General features: G+C 45.4%; 1 protein-coding gene across 1 annotated transcript in view; it reads right to left on the reverse strand.

The window, feature by feature from the left end:
* Positions 1–3,496: 3,496 nt before the first annotated feature.
* Positions 3,497–15,816, reverse strand: part of Hhipl2 (HHIP-like 2) — a 16,833-nt gene continuing 4,513 nt past the window's right edge. The window contains exons 2-9 of the mRNA XM_013014992.1: positions 14,417–15,069; positions 13,421–13,564; positions 10,249–10,580; positions 8,997–9,123; positions 8,189–8,334; positions 6,585–6,666; positions 4,883–4,965; positions 3,497–3,777 (exon numbers count right to left, since the gene is read on the reverse strand). Coding sequence (XP_012870446.1) covers positions 3,497–3,777; positions 4,883–4,965; positions 6,585–6,666; positions 8,189–8,334; positions 8,997–9,123; positions 10,249–10,580; positions 13,421–13,564; positions 14,417–15,069 — 1,848 coding nt within the window. The remainder of the gene's footprint in view (positions 3,778–4,882; positions 4,966–6,584; positions 6,667–8,188; positions 8,335–8,996; positions 9,124–10,248; positions 10,581–13,420; positions 13,565–14,416; positions 15,070–15,816) is intronic.

Consider the following 15,816-nt stretch of genomic DNA (forward strand, 5'->3'; position numbering starts at 1 on the left):
GAGAATCACAAAAGAAAAAGGCCTAGCTACTTGGGGAGTTTGCAACCTCTCCTTCTTCTCCCTGGGTTCCAGACATCCACAGGATGACAGTCACTGAAGGAGAGACAGAAAACACAGAAACAGAGGAAGAAAAAGAATGTAAATTACCCCCCACAAAGTGATTTTTGATTGATTACATGTTGAAGTCGTAAGCTTCTTCAACATATTGGATTAAATAAAATACATAATAAATAATTGAGCCTTTGTTGTATGTGCTGGTCTTGGAGTTTGGATACAGGGTCTGGCTCTTTCCTTAAGCTGCTTTTGTGCAAGGCTAGCACTCTGTCGCTTGAGCCACAGCTCTACTTCCAGCTTTTTTGGTAATGTAGTAGAGCTGAGAGTCTCAAGCAGGAGACTGGGAAGGTGGCTCAGTGGTAGAGTGCTTGCCTGGCATGCATGAGGCCCTGGGTTTGATTCCTCAGCACCACCTAAGCAGAGAAAGCCAGACTTGGCTCAAGTAGAACATTAGACTTGAGCTGAAGAGCTGAGGGACAGTGCCCAGGCACAGAGTTCAGGCCCCACGACCTGACTCTCAAACGTTTTCCTGCCCCAGCTGGCTTTGAACTGCAGTCCTCGGATCTCAGCCTCCTGAGTAGCTAGGATTCCAGACATGAGCCATCTGGGCCAGGCTGAACCTATTTTTAATGTGGCCATAAGTAATCTTCTAACTACATCTGTGTTTCTCCTTGAGCCAGAGTTATCTTTCTGTTGTGTGGTACAAGTTAGGGAATCAGAGTCCTGTGACCTTGTCTTCAAGTTAATTCTTAACCCATGTTCACTCAGTAAACAATGATAAGCAGAGAGTATGCAAGAGTTCATACTGGGCCAAGCAAGCGGTAAGTACTACCTTAGTTGAGATGAAATTCAATATTTCCTCAACATAATCTTCAGTTCTCCAAAGAGCCAAGATATTTCTTGAATATGAATGAGCTTGGACAGAGAAATGTAGCTGGAAGGCTTACAAGACTATCCTGACTTGCAAGGTCTGAAAAGCACACTCTACAGGATCCTATGTTGCAGGTTATTTGGCACCTTCCGTGGTCAGGCGACCTGCTAGGAGTGCTGTGGGATGATGTGTTCAGAATGCCTCAAGGAAGTGAAAAAAATGATCCAAGAATCTATGATGACGGCAGGGGAAGGCTAGCGCTCCAGTGAGTACCTTTCTACCAAGCCATTCTAGATCTTCCAATACCTGAAGGCCAAGACCACCTACCTTCGGCCATGAAGTAGGAGAGTTCGTAATTGTGAGTTGGCTTAGAAGCCTTCCAAGTCCTTGCCATTTCTTCCCCATTCCTCCAACATCAGAGGAAACACCTGCACACCTGTATTTTTTAACTTTCTGAACTTTGCAACACCATAGGCTATCTGGAACTGAACTCTACACATTGGCTATGCTATGCTGTAAAGTTTTTCTGACAGTCCTATCTCCATCCATGGCATCATTAGCCAGCCATCTTCCAGAATATAAAGGCACTTTGCCAGAGAGAACACTGTCTCTTGTCCAGATTCCTAACATGTCAGAAACACCCACTCATTTCCCTTCTCTAGACCCACCCACTGTCCTCCTGTTCAAAACCTGTGTGAAAATGGCTTGGGTTTGGTGAAGAGGGCCTTTTATTTGATACTTGAATTTTGAACCCTTAGCCCCCCCTTGAAGTCTTTCAAACCAGACCCTACCTTTGCTGTATGTGTTTGAAGAAAGACTAAATGGGCAAAGTAAACCAGAATGGATGAATGAAGCAGAGTGAGTGCAAATATTTGGTCCAGAGGAGAGAGCCGATCTCTCTGAACCAGCACAATTTTCAGACATCTTTCAATAAAGTGACCCAGGATTGAATCTCTCCCCCCCCTTTTTTTATAATATCTTCATCTGAGAAGAGCTAAAAGTGGGAAATATTACAGCTGGTCATTAATCAATTTCTATCCTGAGAGCACTCCTAAGAGCTACAAAGGATCTGGGTGCCAGTAACTCATATCTATAATCCTAGCTACTCAGGAAGTCGAGATATGAGAATACAGGTTTGAAGCCAGCCCAGATAGGAAAATCCATGAGATTCTTATCTCTGATTAAGCACCAAAACCCTGGAAGTACAGCTGTGACTTAATTTATACAGTACCAGCCTTCAGCAAAAAAAGCTAATAGAGAACATCTGAGCCTTAAGTTCAAGCCCCAGTACCAGCCCAAAGAGGGAGGGAGGAAGGGAGGGAAGGCAAGGAAAGGGAAGGCAGAGGAAGGGAAAAGAAGGGATAGAGAGAAAGAGGGATAAAGAAAGAGAGAAAAGGAAAGGAGAGAGAAAGAAACAGAGAGATAAAGAAACAAAGAAAGAGAAAAGGAAAGGAAAGAAAAGGCCAAAACAAAGATGGACAAAGTAAAGAAAACCTACGAGGAAAAAGAACAAAATATGTAAAAAATGATTTGCAAAAAAAAATAATAAGTAGTGCTGGTGAACAGCACTACTTCTTTTAGAACACAGGAGAGAAAAAAGAGTCAGAGTCTTCCCAGGTGTGGACTAGACAAGATTAGGCAACCTAAGGGGGAAAAAATACAATCTGCTTCTAGAGTAGTCTTTAAAGAAAAAAAGGTCTATCTGGAGTATGTCAAGCCCTACCCCAAACAGTGCTCAGGGAAATCCAAAATCCTCAACCCGCTGGTCCCACAGGCTTTTCTCCGAAGCCTGATAACCAGCACTGCTCTGGACACTCTACATGAAGGGAGGAAGCTCAGGAAGACAGACGTTGTTTCCTCTCCTACTTCCTACTTCCTCCAAAACCTACAACACAAGCTATCATCCTTCACCAACAGGCTGATGAAGGGGCCCAGGTTCCAGTCCAGCTGATCTGTTCCCAGTGGCCTCGGTACTGTGGCCGGTCAGAGAACCTCAAGTAGCCTCATCTACCTCATCTTTAGCGCAGCCATACAGCAACAGTTAGGGAGCAAGGTTCGGAGGTTTCAAGATAAAGCAGCAGAATAGAAGGCAGCTCTGTTTATGGTGCCATTTGGGAAAGCCAACTAGGACCCGGAGGCTCAGAATTGAACCTCCTTTTTTATTCTGTTCCTAAGTTTCAGACTGAAGGAAAGGAAGCGACCATTTCAGGGGGACTTTCCCGAGAAGGCTGACATGCATGGGCCTGCTCCCAAACACCGCATTAGGCAGCAGAGGGCAATGTGATCCTTAGGTAGCTATGAGGTGACCTGCTAGCTTCCCTGATGCCAGAAAATCATCCAGGAGCATAAAGAAAATGCATGGTTTAAGCAAATGTGGTTTATTATCTCGGGCTGTAGGACTTTGCAGGACAGATGGAGACACTCTGGTAGAATTGCCAGGAGGTGTACAAACTACGGCATGAATGGCGCACAGGCCCTGAGGGAGGCTCGGCCTGCCCCATCTCCAGCCAGCCTTCCCAGACGCCATGTTTAGAGCAGTTTTCATTTTCCAGGCAGTCTGCCTCTTTCGGGTCACTGTCGATCCACTGGCCTCTGCTGTGCCAACCCCTTCAGCTTACCACTGTGGGTTTTCAGCCTCTGCTTCCTCTTGCCCTGGGGACGTGGGGACCACACTCTGGCTTTCTTCTTTGTTCCTGATCCTTGCAGTGTTTTCTTGCTGCTCGTGGCTGAAGCTGGCTTCCTGGAGGAGCCCTTCCTGGGTAAGGCCCAGGCTGGGCTGGAAGGTAAGGTTGCATTTGACGATGGTCTAGCTGCTTTGTCTGACTGCTCCTTCAGCAAGTCCAGGACTGTCTCTGAGAGATACACACTTACTTAGGAAGTGAGTTAAGTCTGAGAAAGAAGTTACAGAAAATGCACCACCCAGGAAACTTTTCAATATTATAACCTTTTTTTTAAGAGACAAGAGTCTTGCTGTGTTGTCCAGGGTGACCTCAAACCCCAAAGCTCAAGGATCCTTCTGCCTCAAGTCACCCCGTTAGCTGATACTAGAGGCACAAGCCATTGTGTCCAGAATTGCATGAGGGCTTGTCAATACCAATTATCTGTATTAACATTTGTAATTCCCTTCTCTGACCTACATCTAAATATTTCCCTTTTTTGATGGGGTTTCTCTGGACAGATCCATCAAGATGGATCTTATGGAATCTTATAGAAGAGAGTCTCCTCTTTATAAGTCGTGTGTGTGTGTGTGTGTGTATGTGTGTGTGTGTGAATTTGCTGGTACTGGGGCTGGAACTCAGGGCTTCCCTTGAATTCTCACTTGGCTTATTCACTCAAGGCTAGCACACTACCACTTGAGTCATGCCTTTTCATTCCATTTTTTTGCTAGCTACTTGGACTTTCACAGACAATTCTGTCTGGGCTGACCTCAAACCTAGATCTTCAGATCTCAGCCTCCTGAGTAGCTAGGATTACAGGCATAAGCCCCCCAACGCCTGATTCACCCACCTCTGTAAATCTTTCCTGATTCCCTACCCTACCCTACTCAAGGGTGAAATCTTCACCCCAGGGTCCCCTAAAGTGCCCTGGTCACCCTTTTTTTATAATATCCTCAAGGCTATATTTGTTTCTTTGCCATCTCTCCTCCTGTTTGATTTTGTGCCACTACAGATCAGAGATTTTAAGTAGTCAGTTTAGCAGAGTACTAGCCACAAATTCAGTACTAATAAATACTTGATGCCAAATGAATGAATATATGGATGAATGAATGGATGGATGGATGACTAGAGGACAAAGGTCAAAGTAGAAGTAGGTGTCACTACCATTTACTCTGGCAACAGAGGAGGAGATAGGAGTAATAACCCTTATCCAAAAGATAACTCTTAAGAGAGAAAAATTAAGCCCCTCCACCCTGGGTTTACGGAGGACACTATTGGTCCTCCCCAGACTAAGACTCACTGGTGAATGGCCTGAACTGGATCCTCTTACTCTTGGTTTTCACCGGCACTGGCTTGTATTTGCACTTGCCCGGGGGTGCTCTCCTAAAAACCAGACAGAAAGAATGAGAACACAAGACTCTGAAAATCAAGGCCACTAGAAGGCACACATTTGCAGGAAGTGAGGTCAGACCTCAGATGGCAAGGAGAAAAGCGTGGATGCCTTGGGGCCCTCCAGGTCCTTGGGAGACAGTGGCGGGCTATGGGGTCGGGGGGTGGGGGAACCGGTGATACATGCCATCAGGTTCAAACTCAGGTGCCCCAGGCCAGGAAATCTTACCAAGTGTGAAATCCTACATCTACAAAGTTGAAGTACAAAGTAGAAATGCATATTCTATTTTACAGAATGAAGAATTGGCCAATTCTGGGATCAAAAATAAAGCCGAAGGTGGGGGGAAATAACAAGCCCTTTCAACATGAATGGGGAAAGGAGGGAGAATGAAGTCAAGAATTCTTTGTTTGGGGCTGGGAAGTTGGCTCAGTGGTAGAGCGCTTGCCTTGCATGCCTGAGGCCCTGTGTTCAATTCCTCAGCACCACATAAGCAAAAAGAAAAAAAGCCGGAAGTGGCGCTGTGGCTCAAGTGGTAGAGCACTAGCCTTGAGCTAAAGAGCTGAGGGACAGCGCTCAGGCCCAGAGTTCAGGCCCCACAACCAGACCCAAAAAAAAAAAAAAAAAAGAATTCTTTGTTTATAACACAATATTAAGAAAAGTAAGAAAGCTGGCGCCAATGGCTCATGCCTGTAATCCCAGCTACTCAGGAGGCTGAGATCTGAGGATCACAGTTCAAAAGCCAGCCCAGCAGGAAAGTCCATGAGACTCTATCTCCAATTAACCACCAGGAAACCAGAAGTGGCACTGTGGCTCAAGTGGTAGAGCACTAGCTCTGAGCTGAAGAGCTGAGGAACAGCGCCCAGGCCCAGAGTTCAAGCCCTACAACTGACAAAAAAAGAAAAAGAAAAGTAGGTCGAAGGGGACTGAGCATGTTGAAAGGGTGGCACTGATCAAGATGCGTTGTACTCATACACTTTGTTAAATGGCACCTCCTTTGTACAACTACTTAAAGATAATAAAAATAAATGAATACATACATGCATACAACCAGGAGCTGGTGGTGCAGCTCAGTGGTAGCAATCAGACATGAAGCCCTAGATTCCATCTCCAGCCCCCCCAAAAAAAATCAAAGAAATAAATAAAATGTGAAATAATACTAACAAATAATAGTACCTATCTTTCAGAGAGATGGGAAAGACTAAATGGGGTCTGTGTGCCTAATACCCAACCAGGGACTGATGAAGAATGAGGAGCAAGCATGGAGGTACCAGCTATGATCCCAGCACTCAGGAAGCTGAAACAGGAGGATCAAGAAAGATTTTTTTTCCTTTTTCTTAAAGAACATAGGAGCTCCAGGGGCTGAACTAATACGGGTTGTGAAAAGAGTCTCGTTCCAATTGTAAAGACACTGTGCCCCAAATAGCCCATCATTTCTACTGACACATTGTTCTACACAATGTGTTTGCCCAGATCCCTTTTCATCTGGTGCCTGGATGTGTTTCTGTAGGAAGTTTTGGTAATTCTGGGAGACTAATTAATGTTTTTATGACCTGCCATGGAGATATGATTAAGAAAATACACCAAATGGGAAGAAAATGACCCCAAATCTCACCTTGAAGGGTCCACGAACTTGTAAATAGATCCATGTGGTGCATAGGCACTCGGGTAGGTGGTGGCCAAGAAGTACAGCTCCCCTAAGGAAACAGGAATCACACAGCTGGAGGCCCAGAAAACAGCCCAAACCAGGCTGCAGGACACCCCACCCCTGGGGCTCTGGACCCCTAACTAGCAAGATACCCCACCCACGGCACTCTGGGCCCCTGGTTGGAAGCCAGGCCTTAATTGGCTGTAAATTCCTTGGGGGGAAATTCTACATGTGAAGTCCAGAATACCAGCTCACAGGCTTACGAGCTCAAATACAAAAACAAACAATAATAAAGGCAGAGTTTGAGGGCTCCATTAAAAAGTATCTTCATCTAAAGCCTGTGGCTCTTATATAAAATAATGAAGGAATGCTCAGATCTAAAAGATGCCTCTGCTTGGGAAAGAACAGGTTACGTGCAGAACGTGCAAATTCATTCATGAACCACAGGAAAGCAAACACCTCTAGAAGGGGAAAAAGAAAAACAAAACACTTGCCTAAGGAGCAACTGTACTGGCTCCAGCCCTGCCCTTGGGCTCAGCCTGGCTTGGGAACACCTTGGCAAGTCTACTTCTCAGAATTCAACCAAGGACACTGGGTCCTGTTTGCCCAAGTGTACTGACTGGTTTTCAAGTGTCCTGTTTTGTGAAAAGCCTACAGGCACAAGCCAGGGCCACCAGAGCTAGAGTTCTGGGGCCTCCAAGAGAGGAGCAAGTCACAGAAGACAGCAGCCGGCATCTCTGGGCAGGCCTACCTCTGGGCTCCACTGTCCAGGGGGCTCCACCTTCTGGGAAGATTCTACAGAAGAGAGTCTCACCTTGGCGCTAACTTCACAGGATCCATCCGCTCTCCTGAACAGCACCCTGCCAACCTGTGGTTTTGCTGTATTTTTTTGTATGTTTGAACTTAGTTGAAACTTGCCTAGACTTTTTTCTCTATTAAAATGGATTGGATTTTCCAAAATACCCTCTGTTCTTACATAACTAAATAAATAAAACATTCTCCTCAAACTCTCTATGCATCAGCTGGCTGAGCGGGAAGATGCAGTAGCTGGCTGGATCTCTTTATATCCCACTCAACTGAAGGTCCCCAAAGCTGAGAACGGAAGGAAAATAAAGACTTAGGCGTTCTTCCAGGCCTGGCTTTACACCTACAGAGAATCTGAGGACTGAAGGGATTCTGGGAGATCATTTTATTTTATTTTTTGGCATGGCTAGGGCCAACTATTGACTCTGTAAAGAGCTCTGTATACACCTGTGTAAAACAAAATGGAATTTATTTAAAATTGGAATGTTTTAATTTTAATCTTCAAAACTTAAACATAACTTTTTGGGACCAGCGGTTCACAACTATAATCCTAGCTACTCAGGACGCTGAGATGTAAGGATGATAGCTCAAAACCAACGCTGGGCAGGAAAGTCTTGGAGACTCTTGTTTCCAATTCACCATCGAAAAAGTCAGAAGTTGAGTTGTGGCTCAACTAATAAAGGTCCCCTGGCTAAGGAAACCTTTTCTTGCCTATGATTACTGAAGTTCAAGTGAGCAGAAATCAAGTGGCTGTGTGCATGTGTTACCTGCTTCATCTTCAGCGAAGGAGATGATGAACTTGCTGTAGGTGCTGCTCAGCCCTGGGAAGGCGCAGGACGCGGTGCTGCCCAAGCAGATGTCCTGCTTCTTCCATTTCTTGGTTTTCCTATCTTCCTGCAACGCCATAAGTCGACTAGATGAAAAACAAAACCTTGTGTTTTAGGAATCCATTTGCACTCTGCAAGATCTTTTTCCAATGAGAGTCAGAGAGTCTTGAGGACCAGGACTGGCTCTTTCATAAAGACATCAATAGCCAGCTGCTCTACACACACCTGCACACACCCCACACACACAGCTGCTTCACGGATATTTTAGACACACCCTTGCCCTGGAAGGGAAGCTCTTTTGCTTTTATTTTCATATTTTTGTTGGTATAATTAAGAGAAAAATTCGATATAATTTTACAAACGTACACACTATTACCACTAACCATCTCAAGGTATAGAACATTGGCTTCATTCTTTCTTTGCCTATTGCCTGTAAGGCTCCCCCTCTCCCTGTAGAGCCAAAAGTGGCCACTCATAGCAAATTAGCAACAATGGGAGGGACAATGGGGTGGGGGGGAGATGGGAAGGGATGGGAAGGGATGGAAAAGGGAAACAAAGGAGGAGGCAACAATGCTTGATAAGAAATGTACTCATTACCTTGCCCATGTAATGGTAACCCCTCTGTATGGTATTTCCACAATAAAAAGAAATGGACGCCTTACCTGACTGACATAACTGTACCCTCTGTATGTCGCCTTTATAGTAACAGTAATTTTTAAAAGGGAAAATAATGTCAGCACTTCCTTACCCACTCATGAAGTCCCCAAAGATGTAGAGGCCATGAAGGTTTGGGGACTCACAGCCACGGTAGACAAAACCGCCAGTGACTGACTTCCCCACTGCATGGCCATACGCATAGATGGGCAGAACATCATCTGTCCAGAAACAAGGAACGAGAATGGGCATCAGGGCCCAAAACTGGGAATCTTTCCCAAAACTGGGAAAGAAGAAAGAGGGAGATGTTAGAGTCATTGCCTGGTAGGCAAATAAATGATGTTAATTTTTCTCAGCAGAACAGCTACAATCTTTATACCTCCATGATTGTTGGCTAAGCCAAATCTCTCTCTTCCACATCTCTATCTCTTGCTTATGCACACCACACACACACACACACACACACACCTTAATTAGCTTTATCTTCTGTTGTAAAATCAGGCAGCAGTGACTCAGAATTACACCAGCCTAGAAAGCATGAGGCCTTGAGTTCAAACACCAGTACCATCAAAAAATAATAAAATGAAACAAAATGGTAACCCCTTCATATAACTAAAGATAATAAAAATATAATAAAATAATCAGGCAACATAGCATTGCATAGAATAAATGTTCCAATGGTCTGAACAGAGGAGGTTGATTTTATAGAAAGGGAAGGGCTTTAAAAAAGCTGAAACATGGAGGAACAATGGATGAACAAATGCATCAGGGTGTCCACCAGACACCAAGTTGAAAAGGAACTATACAACTTGTATGTGGGGATGGGAGGGGGAATTGGGGGAGAGAAAGGGAAGGGGTGACAACATCCAAAATGAAATGTACTCTTTACCTGATTTATGTAACTGCAACCCCCCAGTATATCACCTTTATCAAAACAACTTAAAAAGAAAGCTGAAAGAAAAACAAAATGCAAAGCAGCAATTTGAAAGTTACTCTTCTTTTAGGTGCGTGTATGTGCACCAGTAATGGGGCTTGAACTCCAGGCCTCACACTCTCACAAGGCACAAGGCTTTTTCCCTCAAAGCTGGCACACTTGAACCACTTAGGGCTTTTTGCTGGTTAATTGGAGATAGAAGTCTTACAGACTTTTCTGCCCTGCTGGCTTCAAACCTTGATCCTCAGATCTCAGCCTCCCAAGTAGCTAGGATTTCAGGTGTGAGCCACCATAGGAGTCATTTCTGGGGTTAGAGAAGCACATTCAAAAACACCCTCAGGTCTTACTCCCCTCCCTCCACCTCCAACCCATTCATTCATCCAAGAAATCACTCAGATGGCTTCTTCCTTACCCAAAGAGGCGTTGTGACAGAGTTTTTTGTCATAACATTCAAATCCTTCCTTGGCCCTCCAGCCATAATTCCCGCCTTTAACAATGAGGTCAACCTCTTCGAACTTGTTCTGGCCGACATCCCCACAGAAGATCCGGCCTCGGCCCTGGTGGGAGACTGGGTCCCCTCGATCCACAGAACAGCGCCACATATTTCTGACCCCATACGCATAGATGGCAGGGTTGGCCCCTGGCTCAGAAACAAAGGGGTTGTCCTGAGGGATGCGGTACTGCTTGCCATGGGACCCGGCCCCGTTCACATCGATCCTTAATACTTTTCCCAACAAGGAACTTCTGAAAGACAGAAGGCCAAGAATCAGGTTCAGGTAAGCAAGGACACCATATCACAGGAGACTCCCTGCAGCTTACCTGCTGGGAATCAGATGGGAAAATGCAACTTTTTGTTTGTTTAATATTCGCAAGATATAGCTGAGTGCCAGTGGCTTGCCAGCCTGGGCAGGATAATTTATGAGAACACTATCTCCAAAAGAGCCAACAAAAAGCAGGACTGGAGTCATAGATCAAGTGGTAAGAGCACCAGCGATGGATCCTGGGGACCCATGCCTCTGTCGTTTCCTTAAGAATTAACTTGAGATAAGCAGGTAAACAGGAGCTGGGCTTCCATGAACAGCACTGAGATGGTTTACTTCTGAGAGTTCCTCTCATGAAAATGTCTCCCTCTTCCCACTTCTCGCTTGCATGAGTTTTTGGTTTTTTTGTTTGATTTGGTTTGTTTTTTTTTGTCAGTCTTGGGGTTTGAACTCTGGGCCTGGGCTCTGTCCCTCAGCGCTTCAGCTCAAGGCTAGTGCTCTACCACTTGAGCCACAGTGCCACTTCCAGTTTCTAGTGGCTTATTGGAGATAAGAGTCTCAAGGACTTTTCTGCCCAGGCAGGCTTTGAACCGTGATCCTCAGCTCAGCCTCCTGAATAACTAGGATTACAGGTGTGAGCCACCCGCACCGGCTTCTTTTTTTTTTTCATATATATTTTTTTTATTGTAAAAATACTGTAGAGAGAGGTTACAGTTACATGAGTAGGCTAATGATTACACTTCCTGTGGAGCATGGTTACCCCCTCCTTTGTTTTTCTCCTACCATCCGTTTCCACCCCACCTCCCCAACTCCTCCCTCCCCCCTACATCTCCCCCACCAAGTTGTAAGGTTTGTTTTCAACATAGTGTCTTGTATATCTCATTGTTACAATGGGTCAACCCGTATCCTTGTTTCAGCATTTTGTTATTTCCCTTCTCCTCCCCAAATTAGAAAAAATGTATATACAAGATGCAGGGCACCAACATCAAATACAGTGAAAACAGGGGTTATACCATGGGGGAAGAACATATGAAAGAAACAAAAAAAATCACGTGGTACATTATAAATACATTAAAAACAACAGCAAGAAGGATAAACCACTTGTGTCCCTATCTTGGGGTTCATTTTGGTTGGCATCATCTTATATGGTCACATGTATCATCTTATATGGTCATATGTACATAGCTTTTGAGCTTTTCTGCTTGTCCTAGACATATATTAGTTATTGCAAATAAAGGAAACCATGGGACCTATGTTTCTTTGGGTCTGGCTTACTTCACTTAATTTTTTCCAAGTCTCTCCATTTCCTAATAAATGGGGAGGTTGTCATTCTTTCTGATGGAAGCATAGAATTCCTGTGTGTGTGTGTGTATGTGTGTGTGTGTGTGTGTGTGTGTGTGTGTGTCACATTTTTTTGATCCATTCATCTACTGAGGGGCATCTGAGTTGGTTCCATATCTTAGCTATGGTGGATAATGCTGCAATAAACATAACTGTGCTGGTAGCTTTGGTATGATCTTGTTTGTGATTGTTTGGGTAAATGCCCAAAAGTGGGATTGCTGGGTCATAGGGGAGCTCTATGTGGAATCTTTTGAGGAACCTCCATACTGCTTTCCAAAGTAGTTGAACAAGTTTATACTCCCACCAACAATGCAGTAGAGTCCCCTTTAGCATCCAGCTTCTTGCATGAGTTTTTATGTATTTATTAATGTGTGTGTGTGTGAGAGAGAGAGAGAGAGAGAATGTGTGTGTGTGTGTGTGTGTGTGTGTTTGTAGGATAATGGCTTCCCCATTTGAGGCTCAAGAACTAGTAGGCAAAGTTGGATGTGGTCCTGTTCTAAGTAACCCTGTCCACTTTTTTAACTATGAGGATGGTTGCGTCCAGCCTGGTCTAATATGACTTCTTTGTAAATTAAAAAGCTGATCTTATTCTTCTTCAGATAGCCATGTGGCCAGAAGGAACAGAAGATTTGAAAGCTCTGCCAATAGCTCTGGCCTCTGGGCTTCCATCTCCTCATCGATGAAGCAGATGATAAAAACGCTGCATTGTGGTGTGGTTGGGATCCTAGGGATGAATGATGGGTATAGAATTTCATGCACTTCCTAACTCATAGTAGGCATTGGACAAATGTTAGCTTAGTGGGAGTTTTGTTGTTGTTGTTGTTTGGTTTTATGCTGGTCCTGGGACCTGGACACGCACTTCACACTCAGTACTTTTTTGGTGGTGGTGGTGGTGGTCATGGGGCTTGAACTCTGGGCCACTTGAGCCCTGGATGGGTATCTGTACATATACCACTTGAGCCACAGTGCCACTTCCGGTTTTCTGATGATTAACTAGAGATAAGAGTCTCAAGGACTTTCCTGCCCGGGTTGGCTTTGAACTGTGATCCTTAGATCTCAGTCTCCTGAGTAGCTAGGATTACAAGCATGAGCCACTGGCTCCTGGCCATACTCAGTACTCTTGACCTCTCATGTGTTTCCTAGGCCTGATACACCTAGCTCAATGCTACTGTTGAGTTGAACTGAACTGAGGGCTTGGTGTCATATATACTGTTTTATTTAAAATTTTGAATTCCTCTCTGCATGGCACTATGAAAGTCACAGTGAGCATTCATGTAACAGTAACTACCAAAATATACTGTGTCCATTCATTAGAGGACAAAACCACAAAGTCTTCTCCTCTCACTTGCCTCAATGCAGGAATGACATATTGCCCTGAATGATTTGGGTTTGACTCCCACCTTGGGAAAAATACCGTACCTGGGGCTCGTTCTCAAAGAGCAGAGACCCAAGCCTCCCCAACACCATCCCCATCCAGCTTACTTGTTCTGAGCATTCCCAAACTTGCCAAAGGGATCTCCAGCCTGCCCTCCATCCCCAGTGAATATGTACAGATACCCGTCCAGGCCGAAAAGAAGTTGTCCACCATTGTGGTTTGAAGCTGGCTCTTCTATTTCCAAGATGAGCCTGGAAAAGAAGATAAAACTAGGCATTAGGCTCTGACACAAACTAATGCTGTCTCTTCTTGGAATGTCCAGAGGTGCTGGGACACACCATTAAGACCAAGCCAGCCAGGATCTAAAGGTCCCACCTAAAGCCATAGCTTTTGGCTCTTATGTCCTTGTGTAACTTTCTTGGGCCATTTTTCTTTCAGATCATGACTTCATGAGCTTAGACCTGGCCAAGATTAACAATCACCCCTTTCTAGAACATGTACCTTACCCTCTGCTCTACCACAATTCTCCATCCCTTCCTTTGAGAAAGTTATCCTGGCTTTGTCTATCACTTCTTCATGCTCTTTCCAATCTGTCAACCTGTCTGTGATAGACAAGCCAGAAGGAATATTGGGGGGGGGTATATAGCATGGTGGAGTACATTGAGCATGCATTCAGGGTCAGCCAAGTCCCTGTCTAACCTGCATTAGTAGCTTTACGGCCATGCACTATTGTTACTATAAGAGTGAGAAATACTACATTGGAGGTAAAGGGACTGGAATCTGGGCCCACATAATAATCAAAAACTGTTACTGGGTTCAACGTGTTAATATTATCTACAGTCATTTTCTACAGCCTCATGGCGGCTGGCCATGGCTTATCTCCTGGAAAGGCAAGCAAGCACGGTTCTAATTAGGGTACTTCACACTGATGGCCGCATCTCATGAAATGCTTTGACTCAACCATCTAACTTGGGCTGTCCTCCTTTCTCAGCATCTTAAGCCAGTGCTCCAAAATCAGTCAAGCCCCCTCTCTGTTCTCTCATAAGACAGGCATGGCATCGTGTACACAGCACAGCATTTGAGATTCTCCCAAGATGTCTCACCTTTCTGACTTGGGGTCAGCTCTGTTGGGATCTGTCTGAGAAACCTTCATCTCACTAATCCGGATCCTTTCTACCTTGTTCTTGCCCAGGCGTGAATAATAAATATAGAACTTGTGGTTGCTGCGGAACTGGGGATGGAAAGCCAATCCCAAGAAGCCTCTCTCATCCCCAATCCAGGGTGTGGTGAGCACAATGCTCTTGAGGTCCAAGAAGGGCTGGAGCAGGCGACTCCCATCCGGCAGGTACACCCACACCACCCCCACCTGCTCGGCCACAAAGAAGCGGTGGGTGCCATCTCCTGCATGCACCATGGAGACTGGGTTCCTCAGCCCATTGGCTACCTCAGCCAGACAGAGCTGCAGGCAGCCCTGACGGTCCTCAGCCACCACACCTAGGTTGCGGTTGAGATGGTCATTCCTCAGGACATTGGGGAAGCAGTAGTCCTGGTCAGGGAGGTTGAGGAGGTGACAGAAGCGGGCACCATCTTTGTCATGGGAATCCTGGAGGCCATGGTCTCCGGTGAGCAGGGAGATGGCAGAGTGGCAGTTAGAATGGAAGGCAGAGCAGTAGTCAGAGCAGAGACCTGGCAGGTTCCGAAGGGGCGTCTTGGGGTTCTCAGCATCATAGAGGTGGGCTGCATAAGGCGAGCATTCCTAGGGAAGAAAGGGAAGATTGGTCTCAGTTTGAGCAAGCAAGAGAGAGAGAGAGAGAGAGAAGTAAAGAAAGAAGTGAAGGAAGGAGAAAGAGAAAGAGCGAGCAGAAGGAGGGAGGGAAGGAGGAAGGGAGGGAGGGAGGAAGAAGGAGGGAGGGAGGGAGGGAGGGAAGGGAGAGAGGGAAAGAGGGCAGGAAGGAAGAGACAGAAAGAGGAAGGAAGGAAGGAAGAGAGGAAGGAAGGAAGGGAGGAACAGAGGGAGGGAGGGAGGGAAGGAAAGAGGGAAGGAAGGAGGGAAGGAAAGAAGGAAGGAAGGAGGGAGGCAAGGAAAGAAATAGCCTGGAGAAAAGAAAAGAAATGGCCTAGAGAAAAGAATATCAGGATTATTCAGATTTTGTTACCAATTACTGGCAAATCACTTCTCTGGGACCCAAATTCTCTATTCAGTTAATATTTATGGAAGGAGAAAAAAATCAAAAGCCTCTTAATTGTCCCAATGAAATCCTCTTGGATTCCTCAGGTATGCTAGTTAAAAAACTACTACAGTCACTATATTGTCTAGGCTTTCAGCTAAGCTCTTAACACTTAAGATTATAGGAAATGATTAATATTTTGGCGGGGGGGTCCGGTCGTGGGGCCTGAACTCTGGGCCTGGGCGCTGTCCCTCAGCTCTTCAGCTCAAGGCTAGCATCTACCACTTGAGCCACAGCACCACTTCCAGCTTTTTTCTTTTTGCTTATGTGGTGCT

The sequence above is a fragment of the Dipodomys ordii genome, unplaced genomic scaffold, assembly GCF_000151885.1.
Source record: "Dipodomys ordii isolate 6190 unplaced genomic scaffold, Dord_2.0 Scaffold26, whole genome shotgun sequence".
Classification (NCBI taxonomy): Eukaryota; Metazoa; Chordata; class Mammalia; order Rodentia; family Heteromyidae; genus Dipodomys; species Dipodomys ordii.